Source organism: Cherax quadricarinatus, chromosome 10 (genome assembly GCF_038502225.1).
Source record: "Cherax quadricarinatus isolate ZL_2023a chromosome 10, ASM3850222v1, whole genome shotgun sequence".
NCBI classification, from domain to species: domain Eukaryota; kingdom Metazoa; phylum Arthropoda; class Malacostraca; order Decapoda; family Parastacidae; genus Cherax; species Cherax quadricarinatus.
In genome coordinates this window covers 29,671,103-29,697,570 of record NC_091301.1, presented here as the reverse complement: position 1 = coordinate 29,697,570, position 26,468 = coordinate 29,671,103, and the positions used below count along the sequence as shown (strand labels likewise).

The following is a 26,468-nucleotide window of genomic DNA, read 5'->3' as shown; positions in this document are numbered from 1 at the left end:
TTACAACTAGCATACCTTCTCGATATTTTTGGTATTTTGAACAAACCGAATCTTCAGCTGCAAGGGAAAGGAGCAAATCTGTTCTCTCACCAAGGCTTTTCTTGAGAAATTGGAACTCTGGATCGGAAGAGTCGAAGGTAAAAATTTAGTTCAATTTCCATGTGTGGATGCCATGCTAGGGGAAAAGTAAGCCATTTAGGTGCATATTCTCGAGCATTTACAAAAGCTGTGGGATGAATTTCAGCGATACTTTCCGGAGGTGGACATGACAAAGGATGAGTTTTCTTTCATCAAGAATCCATTCTCAACAGATGTTCACGGTGTTCCAGAGTCTATGCAGGAGGAGTTCTTGGACCTGAAAAATGATTTGGCAGCTAATGATGTACCAGCTGTCTACCATGGAAAAATTTTGGCCCAGTACGATTGTTACCCAAATCTGTCAACACATGCAGTTAGATTTCTTTTGCCATTTGCATCAACTTACATGTGTGAGAGTGCATGTTCAATGTTTGTTGCACATTAAGTCCAAACAGAGGAATCGGCTGCAGTAGAAAGTGATATTCGTTGTGCAATATCAAGGACCACATTGAAGATTGAGACACTTATGCAACATATGGGAATCTTTATTGAGGAAACGTTTCGCCACACAGTGGCTTCATCAGTCTTATACAAAGCAGAAAGCTGTAAGGAAAGGAGTTTGAGGTTATCAGTCCCTCATCCTGGAGTCGATGTGTTCAGTCCATCAATCTTGTAGAATGTACAGCATAGGGTTAGGTTAGGTTAGGTTCATCAGGAAACAGGACAAATGTTTCCTGACGCTGGTCTTAGTCAGATGATGACCCGCCTTTGGAGCTTTTGGTTATCTGACCAAAAGCTCCAAAGGCGGGTCATCTGACCAATCTTGTAGAATGTACAGCATAGGGCTTTTGGTCATCTGACCAAAACCCCTATGCTGTACATTCTACAAGATTGATGAACTGAACACATCGACTCCAGGCTGAGGGACTGATTACCTCCAACTCCTCTCCTTATGCCTTTCTGCTTTGTATTGGACTGATGAAGCCACTGTGTGGCAAAACGTTTCCTCATTAAATTACCACATTGAAAAGCTTGTCAGTGAGATAAGAATCCAAAAAGTTTGGTTGCAAGGAAGAGTGAAATCATATTTCAATGAAAAATATTGGTCTGTATACTTCATAATCTCAAAATTTTGTTCGTTAGAAAGAAATTTGACAACAAAATGTTAGATATATACTGATTTATTTCCAGAAAATTATGTTTGTATGAAATATATTTCAGACCAAAATGTTAGACATCTATTATTTAATATAACTTCTCGAATTTCTGCCTTTATATCATTACTCAAAAAATGAAATGGTCCACAGTATTTTTATAGTTGAGTTGGTGATCCATGGGCTGAAATGAGTGGAGAACCACTGATCTAGTGCTTGTCTTGTCAACCAGCTTGAGTTTTTGCTCTAAACTGGTGATCACTCGGTTAAGATTATCTTTCCTTCGTTGTAATATATTCACGTTTTTAATTAATTCAGTAATCCTTTTTCTTCTGTGCCATCTTCTATGCATGACATGAAAACAAGATAATTATCAGCTATATATAATATGTTGACATTTCTTAGAGCATTTTGTGATCTCTTTTAATAAATGATGTCTGTATTAACAGAGATGGGAGGTCGCCGGTGTCGTGTGGTATTCAGCTATGCGCCGCAGCACGACGATGAGTTAACACTGTGTGTTGGTCAGACCATTACCATCCTACAGGAAGTGGAGGAGGGATGGTGGAAAGGAGTGCTTGATGGACAGGTAACCAAACTGTTTTTTATAGCAGCACGAAAAACACATTATCATATGTTAAGCAAATCAGAGAAGGATTTCAAGTAGCAGGTAAGGTGTTGATTGATGCGTTTCTGTAAGTATCTGGGAGTGTAAGTAGAGGAGAAAAATAGTAGAGATGATAGATGAAATAGTACAAAATTATATAGTTAACAAGAAGTTTAGGTTCTAGTCTGAGCTGATCAATAAGTTATTGCTTGGTATCCAATATTAGATGGGTTGTGTGTGTTAAATAACCTTAAGTAACTTAACTTTACTATATTCTACCAGCGGTAGGAGTGGGAATGGCGCGTCTTTGCTTATGCTGCTTTGATTGGCCAGGAATGTTACGACTCAGTAGTAACTGTTGATTAACTCTTGACATTGCACTCGTCTACCTGCCTGGAGATGTTTGCAGTCAATGCCTTTGTATCCTGGTCCCAGACCAGGCCTCCCAGGGGTTAACATCCCCTGTGGCCTGGTCTGTGACTATGCCTAGCAGTGGATCAGGGCCTGATCAATCAGGTTGTTACTGCCGGCTGCATGTAGTCCAATGTACGAACCACAGCTGGCTGGTTAGATACTGATTTAAGGTGTATGTTCAGCTCCCTGTTGAAAACAGAATAGAGTCTGTTGGTAATTCCCCTTATGTATGCTGGAAGGCAGTTGAATAGTCTTGGGCCCCTGATACTTACTGCATTATCTCTTAGTGTACTCGAGGCACCTTTGCTTTTTATTGGGGAATATGTTGCACCACCTACAGAGTCTTGCTTTCATAAGGAGTGACTTGTGTGCAGATTTGGGACTAGTCCCTTTATGACTTTCCAGGTGTAAATTATGATGTATCTTTTTTGCCATTGTTCCAAGGAGTACAGGTCAAGGGACTTCAAACATTACCAGTAATTAAAGTACTTGACTGTACTTATACGTGCAGTGAAAAGTCTCTGTATATTCTCCAGATCTACAATTTTACCTGCCTTGAAAAGGGGCAGTTAGTGTACAGCCATGTTCCAGTCTAGATTATTATTATTATTATTATTATAATCAAGTGGGAGCATTAAACCCGTAGGATTATGCAGCGTCTGTGGGGGGGGGGGATGTGGAAGGTATTCAGGCTTAATTCAGGGAACTGGAGCACAGATCCAATTCTCTAGATCAAGAGCCCCTCACCAGCATCAAGGAACCTTCTTTGAGGGGTTCCAGTCTAGAGAGAACAAGTGATATAAAAAGAATCATCATTGGCTTGGCATCCCTTGTTTTGAATGTTCTCATTAGTCATCTTATCATTTTCCTAAATGTGATAATAACATTGTTGTGATCTTTGAAAGTGGGATCCTCTGATATCATTCCCAAGTCCTTCGCATTAGTTTACTGCTTTATTGTGTGGTTCAAATCTGTTTTATTCTCCGATATAGCTATTATTTCCTCAAGTTTTCCTTAGCGGAGTAATTGAAATTTGCTCTCATTGAGCTTCATATTGTTTTCTGTGACCTATTTGGAAGACTTTGGTTATATCCACTTGTAGGCTTGCAGTGTCCTTAATGAATGATACACCAATGCAATACACAATACACAAATAACCCGCACATAAAAGAGAGAAGCTTACGACGACGTTTCGGTCCGACTTGGACCATTGACAGTCACACCAATGCAAGTTCTGGTATCGTTAGCAAAGGAAGACATGGTGCTATTGTTTACATTTCTTTGTCGGATATGAGGATGCAGAAAAGTATGGGAGTGAGTATTGTACCTTATAACTGCCTCTGACTTAACTCTTTACTATTACTACTTTTTGTGTACTGTTAATTAGAAAGTTAAAGATACATCAACTCACTTTTCCAGAAAATCTTTTATCACGCATTTTGTGCTATTACACCATGATTGCACTTGGTATCCCTTGTTTGATTGCTCTAGTCATTTTTTCTTTTTATGATGGTGACACTGTTGTGATCCTTGAAGGTGAGATTTTCTGACACAATCACTCCCAGGTCTCTTGCACTAGGGTTACGCTCTATTGAGTGATTTGAGTTTGCTTTATACTCCATTCCTGTCTTTATTTCCTTAATCTTTCCATAACAGAGTAATTGAGACTTATCCTCATTGATCATTATAGTTTGACAGTGGCCCACTGGAAGACTTTGTTTATATCACCTTGGAGGTCTGCCATGTTCTCCGTGGATGCCATGCTCATGGAGATTCTAGCATCATCTGCAAAGGATGATGAAGGTGCTATGATTGATGCCTCTATCTATGTTAGATATGATAATGAGGAAGAGAACAGAGGCATTCTGTACCTTGAGAAACAGAACTTTTCACTATGGCAGCCTCCAATTTTATTCTGTTCACTGTTTACACTTTAAGTGCTGTTTGTTAGAAAATTTAATATCCATGTGTCTACTTTTCCAGTTATTCCTTTTGCATGCATTTTGTAAGTTGTTATATTGTAATCGCACTTGTCAAAGGTTTTTCCAAAGTCAATGTTAACTACATCCGCATTTTGGTTATCTTCCACTGCACCCAAGATCATGTTGTAATGGTCAAACAAGTGTGAGAGACAGGAGTGACCCGCTCGGAACAGTTGCTACCCTTGGTTGTGTAGTTGCTGAGATTCCGAGTTATTAGGAATCTTGCTTCTTAAAACGTTCTCAAAGATTTGATAATGTGGGATGTCAGAGCTGTCAGTCTGTAGCATTTTTTTTTTTTCAATTGCTTTACTGCTACTCTTGTGGAGTGGGACTATGTTGTTTTTTAGAGATTGAGATGATTCCTGTGCCCAGGCTCCTCCTCCATGTTATATTCAAGGCAGAAGATAGTGGTTTCTTGCAAACAAAACTTCACCATTTTTAAAATAAAATTTGAAATTGGCACCTCTGATGATAATCTCAACCTTCTAAGCAGGACACATTAGTCTTGAAAGCTTAAGCTTATCGGATGAGGCTTTCTCAAGTTTTCACATAGAAACCAAAATTGGGAATTGTCTATATAAAATTGCCCAGAGGGCACCTTCAGTTATTACTGTTCTTTTGCTGAACAGCGGTTTAGTGCCGATGAAGGTAGCGTAGGTAGCAATGATACGGCCGTGGACTAGTTTGGCTTTAATTGGATAGGAGTGAGTACACAACGGGCAGTGTGAGGGAATGATCGCAAACCAGTCCGTGGAGGGGGAGCACTTGTGCCTATCAAGTCGGTCGGCCTAGGAGTGAGAGCGAATGGGCTCAGCCTCCCACTGACCTGGGTGAGCCTACAGAGGGCAGCACTTAAATGCCGCGGAATATGAACTAGTCAGAACAGACGGCTAGGCTGTGTGTTCTGACAGTACAGGCTGTCTACAATTCACATGCCAGTAGTTGTACGAACCTTTCCGTTAGTTATAGTACACCAGCATTGAAAATTTGAGGTCTGTCAGGTAAAGCATTCTGAAGATATAGGCAAAAACCTTGGAAGAAGGAAAAGTACTTCTCACAGCCACTTACAGGTACCCTTCTAGGAATACCTTATTCATATTAAGATTCTTGAACAGTGTTTCTTAATCTGTTTTGAGGTCATGCTTCCTCTTGCAGTTAGTCCTTGTCTCCATGCCTCCCTCCCCTTTCTTAAAAAATTTAAACTGTAAAAGTTAAAAAAGTTCTCTTTATTTGAATAGAAAATTGAGAAGCCAATTTTCATTCTTAACCTTATTATTTTAACTATTCAGAAGAGTCTGTTTAAGGAGAAAATAAAAAAAATATGCAACTTACTCCTGGTTTTTGCTTTGGGTTCGCATATCCCCTGGAAATTACTTGTGCAACATTCGGGGGTGATCCCTTCTCCCCTGGTTAAGAACTGCTGGCCTAGAGGATAAGTTCATTGAATACGTTAATCAATAGTGAATCTGTATAGCGTCACAATAAGGTTGCATTAGATGAAAATTTTATTTATGCTAAGAAATGTGGAAACAGAAGAGCAGATATTGTTGTGGCTAGGATTCATGTATGTTAACTGAATATGAGGCAGGTTGTTGCAGCAACTCTAAGAAAGGAATGACTATATAAAGTGTGTGGGGAGGAGGAGAAACACTCACTCTAGCACTGTTTCTTAGAATGTAGCTAAAGCTCCTGCTTCACACACGGAGGGCCCGGGTTCGATTCCCAGTGGGTGGAAACATTTCGGCACGTTTCCTTGCACCTGTTGTCCTGTTCACCTAGCAGCAAATAGGTACCTGGGTGTTAGTCAACTGGTGTGGGTTGCATCCTGGGGGACAAGATTGAGGACCCCAATGGAAATAAGTTAGACAGTTCTTGATGACACACTGACTTTCTTGGGTTATCCTGGGTGGCTAACCCTCTGGGGTTAAAAATCCGAACGAAATCTTGCTGTTGCTGCCTCCAGCAGCAGCAGCCTGGTTGACCAGGCGAGCACCAGACGAGCCTGGCCTATGGCCGGGCTCAGAGAGTAGATATACTCTCGAAATTCTTCAAAGGTATATCAAAGGTGAAGGTTATCTTAACTAATACTCAAGACATGTTTCATTAGTAAGCACATTGTAACTATGATAGCATATTGCAAAAATATGCAGAATTTTCATAGACAATAGTGACTCATAAAGGTAATGATTCTTGTAAGTGCATAGATTCTTAATTGTAAATATCAAAGGATGGAGTTGACATTAAAGTTGGTGGGTCATCTGTATGAGCTGTAATGTACTGCTGTAATGTAATGTACAGGATGTGTGGCACTGCCCAGTAAAATTGTCATTTGGAGCAAAATTCAATATCTTGTATGTACATGGTAACTGAAATTGTAATTTACATTTTGATATTTGTCTGAAGGTGTCTTCACAAAATACAACTTCAACAAGAACATCAACTGGGACCAGGTAAACCATGTCCTAAATGAAACATGTTGGGAAGATATCTTAAATGACATGGATCCAAACCAGTGCCTTGAAAGGATCAACTTCCTGGCAGCTGAAGCATGTTCTAGGCATATTCCCCTAAGAAAGAAGAAGAGCAGGAGTAAACTGGAGAGAGAAAGACGCTCCCTCTACAGAAGACGACGAAGAGTCACTGAGCTCCTCAGGAGTGCTGGAATATCTGATACACGAAAGGAGGTACTGACCAGGGAAGTGGAAACTATCGAACTTAAGTTAAATGACTCTTACAGGAACCAGGAGAGACAGGAGGAGCTTAAAGCTATTAATGAAATAGAAAGAAATTCAAAATATTTCTTTTCATATGCCAAAAACAAGGCAAATACCACATCTAGTATTGGGCCCTTACTCGGACAGGATGGGACTTACACAGATGACAACAAGGAAATGAGTGAAATATTGAAATCCCAGTAGGACTCTGTGTTTAGTGAACCACTAATCAGTCTGAGGATCGATGACCCAAATGATATCTTCATGAATGAGCCTCAAAACTCCATAAATGTATGGCAGATTTCCGACATTACCCTAACTCCGATAGATTTCGAAAAAGCCATTGACAACGTGCCCATGCACTCAGCCCCGGGCCCAGACTCGTGGAACTCTGTTTTCAATAAGAACTGCAAGACTCTGTTTTCAATAAGAACTGCAAGAAACTCCTCTCGCGTGCCCTAAGTACACTATGGAGGAGGAGCTTGGACATGGGTGAAATTCCACAGTCGCTTAAAACAACGGATATAGCCCCACTCCATAAAGGTGGCAGCAAAGCATTAGCTAAGAACTATAAACCAATAGCTCTGACGTCCCACATCATAAAAATCTTTGAAAGAGTGCTAAGAAGCAGGATTGCAAATCACCTGGATTCCCAAAATCTGCACAATCCAGGGCAACATGGGTTCAGGGCAGGTTGCTCCTGCCTCTCACAACTACACTACTGGATCACTATGATATGGCCTTGGATGCACTGGAAGAAAATCAGAATGCAGATGTAATATACAAAGACTTTGCAAAAGCATTTGACACATGTGATCATGGCGTAATAGCCCATAAAATACGTGCTAAAGGAATAACTGGGAAAGTGGGGAGATGGATCTTCAACTTCCTAACAAATCGGACACAAAGAGTAGTGGTCAACAGAGTTAAATCGGAGGCTGCCATAGTGAAGAGCTCTGTTCCACAAGGCACAGTACTCGCCCCCATCTTATTCCTCATCCTCATATCAGACATAGACAGAGATATACATCACAGCACCGTATCATCCTTTGCGGATGATACTAGGATCTGCATGAGGCTGTCATCTGCTGAGGACGTGGTTAACCTCCAAGAAGATACAGTGGACCCCCGCATAACGATGGCATCACATAGCGATTTTTCCGCATACCGATTACTTTTATCGCAAAATTTTTGCCGCGCATACCGATTAAAAACCCGCTTACCGATTTTCGTCCGAGACGCGTCCAATGTGCCCTCAGCCAGCCTCACATGTGCCGGCCGTCCCATTGTTTACCAGCCAGCCTCCGCGGTAACATCCAAGCATACACTCGGAATATTTCGTATTATTACAGTGTTTTCGGTGCTGTTTCTGGAAAATAAGTGACCATGGGCCCCAAGAAAGCTTCTAGTGCCAACCCTGTGGTAAAAAGGGTGAGAATTAGTATGGAAATTAAGAAAGATTTTGAAGGGTTTGGGGCTAACCCTGAGAAGCCTATGCCAGTTGTGGAATCCATTGTGCCTACTTCAAAGATTAAGGAAATGTGTGCACAGTGGGTTGAACTGCAAACCTTTATAGATGAAAATCACCCTGACACAGCTGTTGCAAGCCGTGCTGGTGACTATTTCAATGACAATGTTGTGGCCCATTTTAGACAAATCGTAAAGGAATGGGAGGTACAGAGCTCTATGGACAGATTTGTTGTGCGACAGAGGTCCAGTGACTCTCAAGCTGGTCCTAGTGGCATTAAAAGAAGAAGGGAAGTAACCCCGGAAAAGGACTTGCTACCTCAAGTCGTAATGGAAGGGGATTCCCCTTCTAAACAGTAAGAAGATAATGCTCTCCCCTCCTCCCATCCCATCAATCATCACCAGATCTTCAATAAAAGTAAGTGTCATGTAATTGTGCATGCCTTTTTCAGTTTGTGTGTATTAAAATTAACATTTCATGTGGTAAAAAAAAATTTTTTTCATACTTTTGGGCGTCTTGCACGGATTAATTTTATTTCCATTATTTCTTATGGGGAAAATTCATTCGCATAACGATTATTTCGCATAACAATTATCCCTCTTGCACGGATTAAAATCGTTAACCGGGGGTCCACTGTATAAACAAAGTTTTCCAATGGGCAACGGTAAACAATATGATGTTCAATGAGGACAAATTCCAACTACTCCGTTATGGAAAACTGGAGGAGATAATAACTAGAACAGAGTATACTACAACTCTGGCCATACAGTAGAGCAGAAAGATAATGTAAGGGACCTGGGAATAGTAATGTCTGAGGATCTCGCTTTCAAGGATCACAACAGTGCCATGATCGCACGTGCAAAGAAAATGATAGGATGGATAATGAGAACGTTCAAAACGAGAGATGCCAAGCCATTGATGATCCTTTTCAAATCACTTGTTCTCTCTAGGCTGGAATACTGCTGTACATTCAAAGCAGGTGAAATTGCAGATCTAGAGAGTGTACAGAGATCCTTTACTGCACGTATAAGTTCTGTCAAGCACCTTAACTACTGGGAACGCTTGGAAGCACTTGACTTGTACTCGTTGGAATGCAGGCGGGAGAGAGATATCATAATCTACACTTGGAAAATCCTGGAAGGAATGGTCCCAAATCTGCACACAGAAATCACTCCCTATGAAAGTAAAAGACTGGGCAGGCGATGCAAAATGTCCACAATTAAAAGTAGGGGCGCCATTGGTACACTAAGGGAAAACACTATTAGTGTCCGGGGCGCAAGACTGTTCAACAGCCTCCCATCAAGCATTAGGAGAATTGCCAATAAGCCCCTGGCTGCCTTCAAGAGAGAGCTGGACAGATGCCTAAAGTCAGTGCCGAATCAGCCGGGCTGTGGCTCGTACGTTGGACTGCGTGCAGCCAGCAGTAACAGCCTGGTTGATCAGGCCCTGATCCAACGGGAGGCCTGGTCATGGACTGGGCTGCAGGGGCGTTGATCCCCAGAATAACCTCCAGGTAACCTCCAGGTAGCCCTTTTAACTCGTTAACTGTCCAAACGTAGATCGACATTCACCCAGCGCTCGGAATATTTTGAAAAAAAAAAAAGTTTTTTTTTTAATTAAAGGGGGCAATTTTCTGCGTGTAATAAGATAAAAACAAATTAGGAACAGTATTTACCGAGATATGAGACCACGAAGTTGGCGCTGGATGCTCGCTGATGTCAACATGGAGTCCTGCCACTTGTAGAAGTGTTGCTGATATACCTTTTTTTTTTTCTTTTGTATATTATTTTATATAATTTTTATGTGCTAATAATTGCAATTTATAATAATCCTTGTGATTTCATAGCTAATCTTTGTTCTGACATCAATATTAGGTACTGAAATAGTACTCAAATAGTCACAAACACAGTGACAGGTGAACATTTTCACCTACCTTAGTTACATACTATTGTCTAAAAATATATACATAATATTTATAGGTCCCAGCAATGTTTTGGATATGTGGGAGTATATAATAATAATAATAATAATAATAAGTTTCCTTGAAGCATGGTGTAAAATGAGTGTCACTCCACTGCTGACAGCGCAACAGTGGTGACATTTGATGATCGTGCACTGTCTTGGCTTTACAGTATTTGTTTTCACTGTTACACAAAAACATGTCTATCTGTCTGTCTAGCTAGCTTTCTATTTATCTCTGTCTCTTCTCATCTGTCTTTCTGTCTCTCTGCTTGTCTCAGAGAGAGCCACTCCTAAACCAACAGGTATTACACACACGACGCACATATTACTTGCCATTCATGCTTACTATGCATTGTATCTACAAGCACTTTGTCTGGATTTTTTGGGTTATCCTAGGCAGTTTACACTATGTATAATTTTATTTATGTGTACCTGTGAGACAGAGATAGAGACAGATAGAGACAGAGATAAACAGATATAGATAGAGACAGACAGATGGAGATAGAGACAGCCAAAGTCAATCAGCCTGCCAGCCAGCCTGCCGAACACATTACATATTCCAGAATTGTTTCTCTTTACTTAGGGCATAAGTTATAAGACATTCATAAGAACATAAGAAAGAACGGACACTGCAGCAGGCCTACTGACCCATGCGAGGCAGGTCCAAGTCTCCCACCTGCTTAAGCCAATGCCCCAACCTAGTTAGGTCAGGTCACATTCACTTAAGGAAGGAACATGGCAACTGACCCAGTAGCACAAGCTAATCATGTCAAAGTCACACCCACCTGCATCCACTCGTGTATATCTAACCTACTTTTAAAACTACATAACGTTTTGGCCTCCATAACTGTACTTGGGAGTTTGTTCCACTCATCCACAACTCTATTACCAAACCACTGCTTCCCTATATCCTTCCTGAATCTGAATTTTTCCAACTTAAATCCATTGCTGCACGTCCTGTCTAGGCTAGATATTTTCAGCATGCTATTTACATCCCCTTTATTTATTCCTGTCTTTCATTTATACAACTCAATCATATCCCCCTAATTCTACGCCTTTCGAGAGAGTGCAGATTCATGGCCCTCAGTCTATCCTCATAGGGAAGATTTCTGATACATGGGATCAACTTTGTCATCCTCCTTTGTACGTTTTCCAGAGCATTTATATCCATTCTGTAATATTTTGTTTTTATTATCACACTGGCCGATTCCCACCAAGGCAGGGTGGCCCGAAAAAGAAAAACTTTCACCATCATTCACTCCATCACTGTCTTGCCAGAAGGGTGCTTTACACTACAGTTTTTAAACTGCAACATTAACACCCCTCCTTCAGAGTGCAGGCACTGCACTTCCCATCTCCAGGACTCAAGTCCGGCCTGCCGGTTTCCCTGAACCCCTTCATAAATGTTACTTTGCTCACACTCCAACAGCACGTCAAGTATTAAAAACCATTTGTCTCCATTCACTCCTATCAAACACGCTCACGCATGCCTGCTGGAAGTCCAAGTCCCTCGCACACAAAACCTCCTTTACCCCCTCCCTCCAACCTTTCCTAGGCCGACCCCTACCCCGCCTTCCTTCCACTACAGACTGATACACTCTTGAAGTCATTCTGTTTCACTCCATTCTCTCTACATGTCCGAACCACCTCAACAACCCTTCCTCAGCCCTCTGGACAACAGTTTTGGTAATCCTGCACCTCCTCCTAACTTCCAAACTATGAATTCTCTGCATTATATTCACACCACACATTGCCCTCAGACATGACATCTCCACTGCCTCCAGCCTTCTCCTCACTGCAACATTCATCACCCATGCTTCACACCCATATAAGAGTGTTGGTAAAACTATACTCTCATACATTCCCCTCTTTGCCTCCAAGGACAAAGTTCTTTGTCTCCACAGACTCCTAAGTGCACCACTCACTCTTTTCCCCTCATCAATTCTATGATTCACCTCATCTTTCATAGACCCATCCGCTGACACGTCCACTCCCAAATATCTGAATACATTCACCTCCTCCATACTCTCTCCCTCCAATCTGATATTCAATCTTTCATCACCTAATCTTTTTGTTATCCTCATAACCTTACTCTTTCCTGTATTCACCTTTAATTTTCTTCTTTTGCACACCCTACCAAATTCATCCACCAATCTCTGCAACTTCTCTTCAGAATCTCCCAAGAGCACAGTGTCATCAGCAAAGAGCAGCTGTGACAACTCCCACTTTGAGTGTGATTCTTTATCTTTTAACTCCACGCCTCTTGCCAAGACCCTCGCATTTACTTCTCTTACAACCCCATCTATAAATATATTAAACAACCACGGTGACATCACACATCCTTGTCTAAGGCCTACTTTTACTGGGAAATAATTTCCCTCTTTCCTACATACTCTAACTTGAGCCTCACTATCCTCGTAAAAACTCTTCACTGCTTTCAGTAACCTACCTCCTACACCATACACTTGCAACATCTGCCACATTGCCCCCCTATCCACCCTGTCATATGCCTTTTCCAAATCCATAAATGCCACAAAGACCTCTTTAGCCTTATCTAAATACTGTTCACTTATATGTTTCACTGTAAACACCTGATCCACACACCCCCTACCTTTCCTAAAGCCTCCTTGTTCATCTGCTATCCTATTCTCCGTCTTACTCTTAATTCTTTCAATAATAACTCTACCATACACTTTACCAGGTATACTCAGCAGACTTATCCCCCTATAATTTTTGCACTCTTTTAGCCCTTTTGCCTTTATACAAAGGAACTATGCATGCTCTCTGCCAATCCCTAGGTACCTTACCCTCTTCCATACATTTATTAAATAATTGCACCAACCACTCCAAAACTATATCCCCACCTGCTTTTAACATTTCTATCTTTATCCCATCAATCCCGGCTGCCTTACCCCTTTCATTTTAACTACTGCCTCACGAACTTCCCCCACACTCACAACAGGCTCTTCCTCACTCCTACAAGATGTTATTCCTCCTTGTCCTATACACGAAATCACTGCTTCCCTATCTTCATCAACATTTAACAATTCCTCAAAATATTCCCTCCATCTTCCCAATACCTCTAACTCTCCATTTAATAACTCTCCTCTCCTATTTTTAACTGACAAATCCATTTGTTCTCTAGGCTTTCTTAACTTGTTAATCTCACTCCAAAACTTTTTCTTATTTTCAACAAAATTTGTTGATAACATCTCACCCGCTCTCTCATTTGCTCTCTTTTTACATTGCTTCACCACTCTCTTAACCTCTCTCTTTTTCTCCATATACTCTTCCCTCCTTGCATCACTTCTACTTTGTAAAAACTTCTCATATGCTAACTTTTTCTCCCTTACTACTCTCTTTACATCATCATTCCACTGTCATTTCGCCCTACATTATATCTTGTATACTTATTTATCCTCTTTTTCTTAAAATATGTATTACCTATAACTAAACCCCTTTCTATACAAAGTTCAATCAAAGGGCTCCCATTATCATTTACACCTGGCACCCCAAACTTACCTACCACACCCTCTCTAAAAGTTTCTCCTACTTTAGCATTCAGGTCCCCTACCACAATTACTCTCTCACTTGGTTCAAAGGCTCCTATACATTCACTTAACATCTCCCAAAATCTCTCTCTCTCCTCTGCATTCCTCTCTTCTCCAGGTGCATACACGCTTATTATGACCCACTTCTCGCATCCAACCTTCACTTTAATCCACATAATTCTTGAATTTACACATTCGTATTCTCTTTTCTCCTTCCATAACTGATCATTCAACATTACTGCTACCCCTTCCTTTGCTCAAACTCTCTCAGATACTCCAGATTTAATCCCATTTATTTCCCCCCACTGAAACTCCCCTACCCCCTTCAGCTTTGTTTCGCTTAGGGCCAGGACATCCAACTTCTTTTCATTCATAACATCAGCAATCATCTGTTTCTTGTCATCCGCACTACATCCACGCACATTTAAGCATCCCAGTTTTATAAAGTTTTTCTTCTTCTCTTTTTTAGTAAATGTCTACAGTGTAATACGGTGACCAAAACTGTACAGCGTAATTTAGATGTGGCCTTACCAAGGATATATAGAGTTGAAGAACTAACTGAGGACTCCTAGTATTTATGCTTCTTGATATGAAGCCAAGGATTCTGTTTGCTTTATTGCAAACACTTATGCACTGTTGCCTTGGTTTCAGATTGCTGCTAACCAGAACTCCCAAATCCTTTTTGCAATCAGTAATATTAAGATCTATGTTATTTAGTTTATATGTGGCACTGCTATTTTCCTGTCCAATGTTTAGAACTTTGCATTTGTCTACGTTAAAGTGCAACTGCCACTTCTTCAACCACTGCATCAGCCTTTTCAAATCTTCCAATGTCCTCGTCAGAATGAATTCGACGGCCTATTTTGGGGCCATCGGCAAACTTGCTTATGTCACTTTTTATTCCCTCATCTATGTCATTTATGTAGATTGTGAACAACAAGGGGCCCAACACTAACCCCTTACTGAAGTCCATATACACATTATCATATTCATTACCATGATCTACCTCCTCAAATGCCTTAGTGAAAAAGTTAATAAATTCGTAAGGCAGGAACACCCCTTTGTAAAGCCATGCTGAGATTTGTTGATTAATTTGTGCTTTTCCAGATGGCTACGAACTGCCTCGGCAATTATTGATTCCATAAATTTTCCCACTATGGAGGTTATGCTTATTGTTCTATAGTTTGAAGCTAAGGACCTGTCACCTGCTTTGAAAATAGGTATCACATTTGCAATTTTCCACTTATCTGGCACCTTGCCAGTTTGTAGTGATATGTTGAAAAGATTAGCCAAAGGTTTGCTAAGCTCCTCGTTACATTCCTTTAGAACCCTTGCGTACAGTTCATCAGGGCCTAAGGATTTGTTAGGTTTTAATTTATCTATTTGTCTAAGGACCATGTCACTTGTGACCTTAATAGTGCATAGTTTACTATCATCCTGTTCTACATAATTAATTATTTATGGAATATCGCTAGTATCTTCCTGTGTAAAAATTGAGAGGAAGTATGTGTTAAAAATTCTACACATTTCCTTATCACTGTCCGTGAACTGACCTGAGCAACTTTTGAGTGGGCCTATCTTGTCCCTGATCTTACATCTGTATACATGAAAGAATCTTTTTGGGTTAGTCTTCGATTCCCTTTTTTATTTCTCTCTCTAACTGAATATGTTGATTTCTTAATTGCCCTTCTCCTCTTTTGATTTGCCTATATATGCCTCTATTTTGACCAATGAGATGTTTTAATCTATTGTTCATCCATTTAGGATCATTTTTGTTTGATCTGATTTCCCTATTTTGAACATAAGTTGTCTGAGCAGCTAGAACAATGCTCTGGGAAACGTCATATCGGCAATCATCACCACCTACCTGACCCATAGCAGGTCATTCCAGTTCAGCCCACCCAAGTAATTTTTCAGTCCTATGAAATCAGCCAAACGGAAGTGAGGGACAGAGACTTGATTGCCATTATTAGAGTAATTCCATGATATATTAAAACTGAGTGATTTGTGATCACTTTCCCCAAGCTCATCATTAACCTCAAGATTATTAATTAGCATTTCCCTGCTGGCAAGAACCAAGTCAAGCAGGTTATTTCCTCTAGTTGTTTCTCTCACCAACTGTTTTAAAAAACAATCGTGAATCGTATCAAGAAAGTCGCTTGACTCTAAATTTCCTGTCAAAATAGTCCAGTCAATCTGTCTGTAGTTGAAATCTCCTATTAGCTTAATGTTTTCGTATGTAGATGCCTTACAAATTTTGTCACATAGAAGTTCACTGCTCTCCCTATGAAGATTAGGGGCCCTGTATATCACACCCAAGATTAGTTTTTCACGGCCCTCGAGAAGCTGTAATCAGATTCAGTGGCTGACGCTTCTAATTTTATATCTTGTCTAACACAGTTTAAATTGTCTCTGACATACATCTCTACTCCACCACCCTTCCTGTTGACCTTATCTGTGTGGAATAATTTATAGCCTTGTATGTGATATTCAGAAGGCCTCTATCCATGTTGCACATGGGTTATTATCGAGGTTTTTTTGATATTTCCTCAACCACTTGTGGTGACATCCATCTCAGAGCCACTAAATTCGGGGTCAACATCATTTTCCTCTTAAAATGGGAGTGTTAATACTACATGACACCAGTGAATCCTAGGTGTTTTCCACACTGTTTGCTCTAGCTGGCAGTCCTTTGAACTGGTGCTCCTGCAAGGTACTAACTGGTCCCAGATTTTTTTAATACTGCGCACACCAAGTGAGACCCATTCTATACTGACCAGGCATCTCAGGCCAATCGTGCCAAATTTAGAGGCAGGAAAAATAAAACACAGATCTATGTTTGGGGTGGTAACAGTAGGAACATAGATCTACGTTTGGGCAGTTAAGGGGTTAACAGATGTATTAATATCATGTTCATAATGACCCATGCATGTAAGGGGAAAACATTAAGCTATAGTATTGTTGTAGTTTTTACCTTCATTTGTGTGTGAATAGTGGATGATGATCAGAAAAATTTGTGACCTGGATTTAATTGATCCTCGTGAACATTTTGCTTAATAGTGTGTGGCGGTAAAGCGAGATGTGAGCAGCAAGAGTGAGTGAGCCGCTTTGTCTGTTTAACATGGCAAACACGGTAGAATTCTTTACGCTTCATATATTCAAATATTAAGTTGATTCTAATTGTGGTATCTTATATACAATTACACTGTTACATTTTCACTGTTTAAGCAGTCCTTTTTTTTATTTTACTCAAACTGTTTTATCACTGAAATTTCACTGCATCAAACTAAAGAAAATTTGGATTAATTTTTTTTTATCGTATCAGATAGGTTTGCAATATTTCTGCATGTGTTTTGCATAAATTGTTCCAGTGTCAAATGAATAATTATACCTTATCCTGGTAGTGTTTTTTTTTTTTTCAAATACTGCATTTGTTCATTGAGAAATATGATAAAATGCCCAAACGAAAGATAGCTCATTCATGTTACTTTATTACAGTAGTACTTTATGAATGTAATGTAATTGATAAGTATTTCAAGACTATTAAATGTAATTTCTGTGGAATGTTATTCACTGCAGCTTAGAGGGACTCCATGCTGCATTCCACTCATTGAGATTTAGCTAGGGAAACTACTTATTAATTTGTGTATGCTTTCCCTGAACAGGTTGGCATGTTTCCATCTAACTTCGTAGAAGATATCGGTGATGAGGAAATCACGCCTAAACAGACTGAGTCAGACCTTGAAAATATAAATAATCAGCTTAACATCAACAGTGATGGAAAAGGTATGGTTCACCTCATAACAATGTAGTATGCTAGGAACTATCTTATTAATGTTTTTAAATTTAGGAACAGAATCACAATAGGGAAAAGTGTACAGTAGGGTTATAATTGAAAGAATTAGAGGTAAGACAGAATGTAGGATTGCAGATTAGCAAGGAGGTTTCAGAGTGGGCAGGGGATATGTAGATCGTGTTTACATTGAAGCATATATGTGAACAGTATTTAGATAAAGGTAGGGAAGTTTTTATTGCATTTATGGATTTAGAAAAGGCATATGATAGAGTGGATAGGGGAACAATGTGGCAGATGTTGCAAGTACTATATGGAATAGGTGGTAAGTTGTAATAAAGTTGGTAGAATACCGACAATATGTAAAGTAAAAGGACACAAGTGCAACTAATGTGACATTTTATTGTGGCAACGTTTCGCTCTCCAGGAGCGAAATGGCTTGATAAAGCTCCTGGAGAGCGAAACGTTGCCACAATAAAATGTCACATTAGTTGCACTTGTGTCCTTTTACTTTACAGGTGGTAAGTTACTAAATGCTGTAAAGAGTTTTTATGAGGATAGTGAGGCTCAGGTTAGGGTGTGTAGAAGAGAGGGAGACTAGTTCCCAGTAAAAGTAGGTCTTAGACAGGGATGGGTAATGTCACCGTGGTTGTTTAATATATTTATATATGGGGTTGTAAAAGAAGTAAATGCTAGGGTGTTCAGGAGAGGGGTGGGATTAAATTATGGGGAATTAAATGCAAAATGGGAATTGACACAGTTGCTTTTTGCTGATGATACTGTGCTTATGGGAGATTCTAAAGAAAAATTGCGAAGGTTAGTGGATGAGTTTGGGAGTGTGTGTAAAGGTAGAAAGTTGAAAGTGAACATAGAAAAGAGTAAGGTGATGAGGGTATCAAATGATTTAGATAAAGAAAAATTGGATATTAAATTGGGGAGGAGTATGGAAGAAGTGAATGTTTTCAGATACTTGGGAGTTGACGTGTCAGTGGATGGATTTATGAAGGATGAGGTTAATCATAGAATTGATGAGGGAAAAAAGGTGAGTGGTGCATTGAGGTATATGTGGAGACAAAAAACGTTATCTATTGAGGCAAAGAAGAGAATGTATGAAAGTATAATAGTACCAACACTCTTATATGGGTGTGAAGCTTGGGTTGTGAATGCAGCATTGAGGAGGCAGTTGGAGGCAGTGGAGATGTCCTGTCTAAGGGCAATGTGTGGTGTAAATATTATGCAGAAAATTTGGAGTGTGGAAATTAGGAGAAGGTGTGGAGTTAATAAAAATATTAGTCAGAGGGCTGAAGAGGAGTTGAGGTGGTTTGGTCATATAGAGAGAATGGATCAAAGTAGAATGACATGGAGAGCATATAAATCTGTAGGGGAAGGAAGGTGGCATAGGGGTCATCCTTGAAAAGGTTGGAAGGAAGGAATAAGTGAGGTTTTGTGGGCGAGGGGCTTGGACTTCCAGCAGGCGTGCATGAGCGTGTTCGATAGGAGTGAATGGAGATTAATGGTATTTGGGACCTGACGATCTGTTGGAGTGTGAGCAGGGTAATATTTAGTGAAGGGATTCAGGGAAACCGGTTATTTTTGTATAGCTGGACTTGAGTTGTGGAAATGGGAAGTACAATGCCTGCACTCTAAAGGAGGGGTTTGGGATATTAGCAGTTTGGAGGGATATATTGTGTATCTTTATACGTATATGCTTCTAAACCGTTCTGTTCTGAGCACCTCTGCAAAAACAGTGATTATGTGTGAGTGAGGTGAAAGTGTTGAATGATGATGAAAGTATTTTCTCCTTGGGGATTTTCTTTCTTTTTGGGTCACCCTGCCTCGGTGGGAGACGGCCGACTTGTTAAAAAAAAAATGACAATACGTAGTTCTGAAGTTAAATGAAATAAACTAGCTAGCATCTCACAAGAAGGTGGTTAGTGGTGTACTGGTAGATAGCATTATTTTGCAGGTTTGTAGTATATAAACAGTGAGTTTTGATGTGCATTAAAAATTAAACATTTGACAACAAGAAATGAGGAATACAGTGTAAATGTATTCTATTTGTCCTATATGTCTTCTTTGTACTTCTGTACATTCAGTCTTTTCATTTAATATTTCAAATTCAGATATAGATCATTTATATGAATAAACCAAAAATGATGTATAATGTTGGAAGGTATATGTAATCTGGCAGATAATTGCATATTATGAACAAGGCTTAACATTGGTAATTATGAAGATTTCTGATTACAAGTATGTACACAACTGGTATTAATTTAAGGCAATAACAGAGACTATGTGTGCACACTAAGTGAGTGACAAATTGTTATTAACATCAGTGCATTAGAGTACATATAATACTCTCACTACAGTACAGTATAGTATATTATTTTAGAATTTATATGTTATGTAGTTTGATGCAATATTTCTTACTTCAAACCTATGTTATGTAATTGGCTCTTAATCTCATTTGTCTGTTCTAATATGATTTTTGTGAGGTAAAATGTTGCTGATGCTTCTTGTAATGTGGCTTAATGTTAACAAGTTGGCATAAGGTACCAACACACTGAAGAAAAGGACATGTGTGCAAACAATAGTAATTTAATTTGGGGTTTTATAATATCTGAGCCCCTGTTCTTTCAATAAAATCACAAGTGTTTGCACACCAGACCATAAATATAGTTACAGTAAAAAGGAATACTGAAGTGTATATTCAAAAGTGACAGTATGGTCATCAGGATTGTAAGCTCTAGAAAAGAGATGTGCCTTTAAACGAGACTTAAGAGTACATGAAACACATCATATATGTATATAATAGAGGTATCAGATGTGGTTTGGATAAATAAGTGTTATATCAAATTTAGTCATCTTGGAAATGGTTACTTGATTGCTGTGTTATGATGTGGGCACGGCCACTTCAGATATAGTATTGTGTAGGCTAGAGGATATATTTTAGCTGCTGCTTTTCTGTTCACTGATGTTGGAATAGTGATGAGAAAACCTTCCAAATATAGACACCTATGTGGTTTAGGTTCACAAAGAATTGCATAGTGGTATTATCAAAACCAGTAAGGTTGACCTCTGCTGCATCTAAGCTTAACATCGTCTGCAGTGTTAGTAAAGGAAAAGTTTTCATTGCTGACTCACATTGTTGCTGAGTTACACTATATAAAGTGTAATCAAATTGTTTCCTATCTGCTTATGGTAACCATGTAGGCAAATCATCCAGGTTGTGATGGATATGTGGACTATCGGGTCACCAGATGAAACAGCCTTGTTGACCAGTCAAGTAATAGATGAACCTGGCTCAAGACAGGGCTCTAGGAGTAAAAAATTAACTCTTGAAACTCATCAGAGGTACATCAAAGGCATACTTCTAGGTGGTACAGACTAGGACAGTACTGTCTGCAGTTTACTCAGACAGTTTATTTACTTTCTTAAGTTTTCATTGTGATTAAGGACTTTATAAATATTGGTACGAAAGGAAAGGATGGGTGTCCTGTATGTTCAGTTAAAATTGCATATAGTTCTAAGGCACTTTAATGTGCCTTTTTTGTAGTGAACAATTTCACATTGTGTTGATTTGAATGACAATTAAAAATTTTTGTGTAGGCATCATAATTCAGGTTTTCACAGGTTGTGCAATGAATGTGTACTTTGAACAGATGTTCTTTGTGAGGGAAGGAATTCTGACTTTATGGGTTATTGTTGGACAGTGTTTCTGTCCAACAATAACTCATGAAACTGTAGTAGGTGCTGTTAGTGATAATGTTGATAATATTTTGAATCATTTTGTTAAAAAGCTTAAATAGGTGAATGAGAAGCTATCTATCCTTAGCAACAAGTTGCAGGGCCCTGTTGTTTCTCCTCAATCTTATATTGATGATATTAGGAAGGGCATCAAAAAAGCAGAATGAGGGAGAGGAGTAGATGCATGCTCAGATGGCACCTGACATTAGGATTAATAAGTATGGAATGAACACTGTGGCTCAGAATCGGCAGGTTCTGATTGTCAAGCCAAAACCCAGCATTCCAGTGGACAACATAGTGGTCTCTTGAATTATGATGGGCTGGAGTTACGATAATTTGCTGAGTTACGACTTGTCCTCATAAAGGAATTGAATTGTTTTTTTTTTTTAGCACGTCAGCCATCTCCCATTGAGGCAGGCTGGCTCAAAAGAAAGAAAAATTTGAGATAAGATATGCATTTGTGATTTAATTATGCCATCTTTGGTGTTACCAAGTCATGGCCCTTAAGGCGCACAGTAAACAGGCAGTTTCTCAGAATATCGAACAAGAAATTGTAAAAATTGTGATGTAGGAGTTAGAATAGCACAATGGTGTGAGTATAGTTTTCCACAACCAATCATCTCTACTAATATCCAGCATAAGGACATTATATAGGATATTAAAGTGGCTGACGAATTTTAGCTAGTGAAAAAAGCAGAGAAATTATCATAGTGATGGAAAGACTGCTGTTATTGTGGATAAAAGAGAAGCAGATGAAGGGAGATACAGTGCCTGCAAGTTACATCTGTGAGCATGCAAATCCAAGGTGTATTAAAAGTTGCACTTCTGTATTTTGGGGTTTGAGTTACAATAGTTTTGAGCTGCCATACAGTTCATCTTCTGGAAGAGATTAATATCATAACACAAGGGACCACTGTTCAGTTGTTGGCCATATAACTGATTTAATTCAGGAATTCTTAACATTGGTTTCAGTAAAGAAGGTAAGGGAGACAAAAAGTCGTGCCTTATTGCTTAGTTTCCCAAGTGCTGAGGTGAAGCAGTGGTGGGTGTTCTGTTTTCTTGTTCAGATGAAGAAATTGTTTGATACTCGTGTTCGCATCGCTATTGGGCCGTGCGGACGTGCTGCGCAGTAGCTCCTGATTGAGTTGGCTTTTGCGCAGTGTTGACGTGTACTTGGCTCTGTGAAGACCTGTTTGCGCGCTCTCTAGAATTGAAGCAAGATGCCCTCCATCGAGCAACTTTACCAACAGCTTAAGGAAGAATTGAGGTTGGCGAATATGGAAATTCGGCGACTGACCGAGGAAAACAAGAAGATTCGTAGTAGTCCTCCTGTTTTGAGTCCTCAGGTCAAGAAGGGAAACTGGTCAGTGGCTGGACAGCAGGGAAAGAAGTTGACGATCAAGAAGACGAATGGAAAGGTAGAAACGATGAAGAAGAAAGAGACTGCCGTGGAAACTGTTGTGGAAACATCCAATACATTCTCAGTGCTACCCGACGAATGTGAGTCGACTACTGGGAACGACACGACGAAAGACATTAAGGAAGGTAAGAATATTGTTGTTGTTGGGGATAGCCAAGTTAGGTATATGGATAGGGCGTTCTGCTTGAAGGACAGGAGTAGGAGACAGAGAGTTTGCTTTCCTGGGGCTGGGATGGAGGATATTGTTAGCCGTCTGGATGACATCATGAGAGGTAATGGGAGCAATCCTATTATCTGTCTCAGTGCTGGAGGCAACGATGTTGGCAGACGTAGGAGTGAGGACCTGATTAGCAGGTATAGGTCAGCAATAGAAATAATTAGAAGTAAGGGTGGGAACCCTCTCATATGTGGTATTTTGCCAAGGAGGGGAGTTGGAAATGAATGGTTGTCCAGGGCAATTGGTGTCAATTGCTGGCTGGACAAATACTGTAAGGAAAATGCGGTAACATTCATTGACAACTGGGACCTCTTCTATGGCAGAAATGACATGTATGCTAGGGATGTGGTTCACTTATCTAGATGTGGGGTGGGAGCACTGGCAACTGCAGTGGAGGGAGCAGTTAGGACTTTAAACTAGGAATAGTTAGTGGTATGGGTTTTGGCAAGAAAACAGTGAAGTCCCAGTGTAGTAATATTACGAGTTCTAGGGGAACTAGTAATAATAAGAACGAGATAGATATTGAAAAGCCAGGGACCTTGGGTGATAAGGACAGTAATAGGTTTAGTAGAAAAATAGAAATGAGCAGGAAGGGTAAAGAGAAAGGAGAGTCTTTCAATGTTTATTATGCTAATTGCCGTAGTGCTAGGAATAAGATGGACGAGTTGAGATTAGTTGCTAGTGTAGGTAACATTGATGTATTTGCCTTAACTGAGACGTGGTTTAATTCAAAAAGTCGGGACATGCCTGCGGAATGTCATATTCAGGGTTTTAAATTGTTCCAAGAAGATAGAAGTATTGGGAGGGGGGGTGGGGTGGCATTGTATGTCCGAGATCGCTTGAACTGTTGCATAAAAACGGGTATTAAGTCTGAAGTAACACATACAGAGTCTGTTTGGATAGAATTTTCAGAGGGGCATGAAAAACTGATTTTAGGAGTGATATACCGTCCCCCAAACTTAGATAGGGACCAAGGGAAACTACTATGGGAGGAAATTGTTAAGGCCACAAGGCACGATAATGTAGTAATTCTAGGAGACTTTAACTTTAGTCATGTTGATTGGAATTTCTTGACTGGGAATTTAGAATCATACGACTTCTTAGAAGTATTTCAGGATTGTTTTTTGAAGCAGTTTGTGACAGAACCTACAAGGGGAAATAACCTGCTTGACTTAGTTATGGCAAACAATGAATCCCTTGTTAATAATTTAGAAATTTCAGAGGAACTGGGTGCTAGCGACCACAAATCAATTACATTTAGCATTGAATGGAAGTACGATAGTAGCGATAACTCAGTAACAGTCCCAGATTTTCGCTTAGCAGATTACGATGGGCTTAGAGAACACTTATCATCTGTTGACTGGGGTAACGAAGAGAGCTATCAATATGACAGTTTTCTGAACACTATACATGCTGCTCAAAGAGCGTTTATCCCATATAAAGAAATTAGATCAAATAGAAATGACCCAAAATGGATGAATAATAGGCTGAGATATCTACTAGGGCATAAGAAAGGAATTTATAGGCGTATCAAAAGAGGTGAGGGTCATCTTATGAATCAGTATATTGACATTAAGAGGGACATTAAAAAGGGGATAAGAAAAGCTAAAAGGGACTATGAAATTAAAGTTGCTAGGGATTCTAAAACTAACCCAAAAAGTTTTTTCCAGGTCTATTGAACAAAAGTTAGAGATAAGATAGGTCCCCTTAAAAATAACTATGGGCACCTTACTGACAAAGAGAATGAAATGTGCTTGATTTTAAATAATTATTTTCTCTCAGTTTTTACACAGGAAGACACTAACAATATTCCTGTAATTAATTTTTACAGTGGGCTAGAAGAAGATAAATTATGTAACATCACAGTCACTAGTGAGATGGTTGTGAAGCAGATAGACAGACTGAAGCAAAATAAGTCGCCGGGTCCTGATGAGGTTTTTTCAAGGGTTCTTAAGGAATGCAAAATGGAACTCTGTGAACCATTAACTAATATTTTTAATTTATCTCTTCAAACAGGTGTAGTGTCTGATATGTGGAAGATGGCTAATGTAACTCCTATTTTTAAAACAGGGGACAAGTCGTTACCGTCAAATTACCGCCCAATAGGCCTGACCTCAATTGTAGGCAAATTACTAGAGTCAATTATAGCCGAGATTATAAGAAGCCATCTCGATAAGCATAGCTTGATTAATGATACTCAGCATGGATTCACAAGAGGCCGGTCTTGTCTAACTAATTTATTAACTTTCTTCAGTAAAGCTTTTGAGGCTGTTGACCACAATAAAGAATTTGATATTATTTACTTAGATTTTAGTAAGGCTTTTGATAGAGTTCCGCACCATAGACTGTTAAAGAAAGTGGCAGCTCATGGCATTGGGGGAAAAGTGCTCTCGTGGATCGAGTCATGGCTCACTGACAGGAAGCAGAGAGTGTCCATAAATGGGGTTAAATCCGAGTGGGGATCTGTAACAAGTGGCGTTCCACAGGGATCAGTCTTGGGCCCGTTGTTGTTTATAATATATATCAATGATCGTGATGAGGGAATTACTAGTGATATGAGCAAATTCGCCGATGACACAAAGATAGGTAGGATAATTGATTCAAACGTAGATGTTAGGGAACTTCAGGAGGATTTAAACAAACTCTATTCTTGGTCAGAAAAGTGGCAGATGCAGTTCAATGTAGATAAATGCAAGGTTCTGAAGCTTGGGAGTGCCCATAACCCTAGTACTTATAAATTAAATGATGTAGAACTTAGCCATACAGATTGCGAAAAGGACTTGGGGGTTATGGTGAGCAGCAACCTTAAACCAAGACAGCAATGCCTAAGCGTACGTAATAAGGCAAATAGATTACTGGGATTTATATCAAGAAGTGTAAGCAACAGAAGTCCAGAGGTCATACTGCAGCTTTATACATCATTAGTAAGGCCTCACCTAGATTATGCAGCTCAGTTCTGGTCTCCGTATTACAAAATGGACATAAATTCGTTAGAAAACATTCAGCGTAGGATGACTAAATTAATACATAGCATCAGAAATCTTCCTTATGAAGAAAGATTGAAGACTCTTAAGTTACATTCACTTGTTAGACGAAGAATGAGGGGAGACCTGATCGAAGTGTATAAGTGGAAGATAGGTATTAATAAAGGGGATATTAATAAGGTCTTGAGGATGTCTCTCCAAGAGAGAACCCGCAGTAATGGATTTAAATTAGATAAGTTTAGATTTAGAAAGGACATAGGAAAGTATTGGTTTGGAAATAGGGTAGTTGATGAGTGGAACAGTCTACCTAGTTGGGTTATTGAGGCTGGGACCTTGGGTAGTTTCAAATCTAGGTTGGATAAGTACATGAGTGGGAG

At 39.6% G+C, this 26,468-nt stretch overlaps 1 protein-coding gene across 2 annotated transcripts in view; it reads left to right on the top strand.

The window, feature by feature from the left end:
* The first annotated feature begins 1,682 nt into the window (after positions 1-1,682).
* Positions 1,683-26,468, top strand: part of LOC128687801 (CD2-associated protein-like) — a 36,892-nt gene continuing 12,106 nt past the window's right edge. For both annotated transcript variants that reach the window (XM_070083846.1, XM_070083845.1), the window contains exons 1-2: positions 1,683-1,821; positions 17,596-17,716. In XM_070083846.1, the coding sequence (XP_069939947.1) occupies positions 1,684-1,821; positions 17,596-17,716 (259 nt within the window). In that variant the 5' untranslated portion in view covers position 1,683. The remainder of the gene's footprint in view (positions 1,822-17,595; positions 17,717-26,468) is intronic.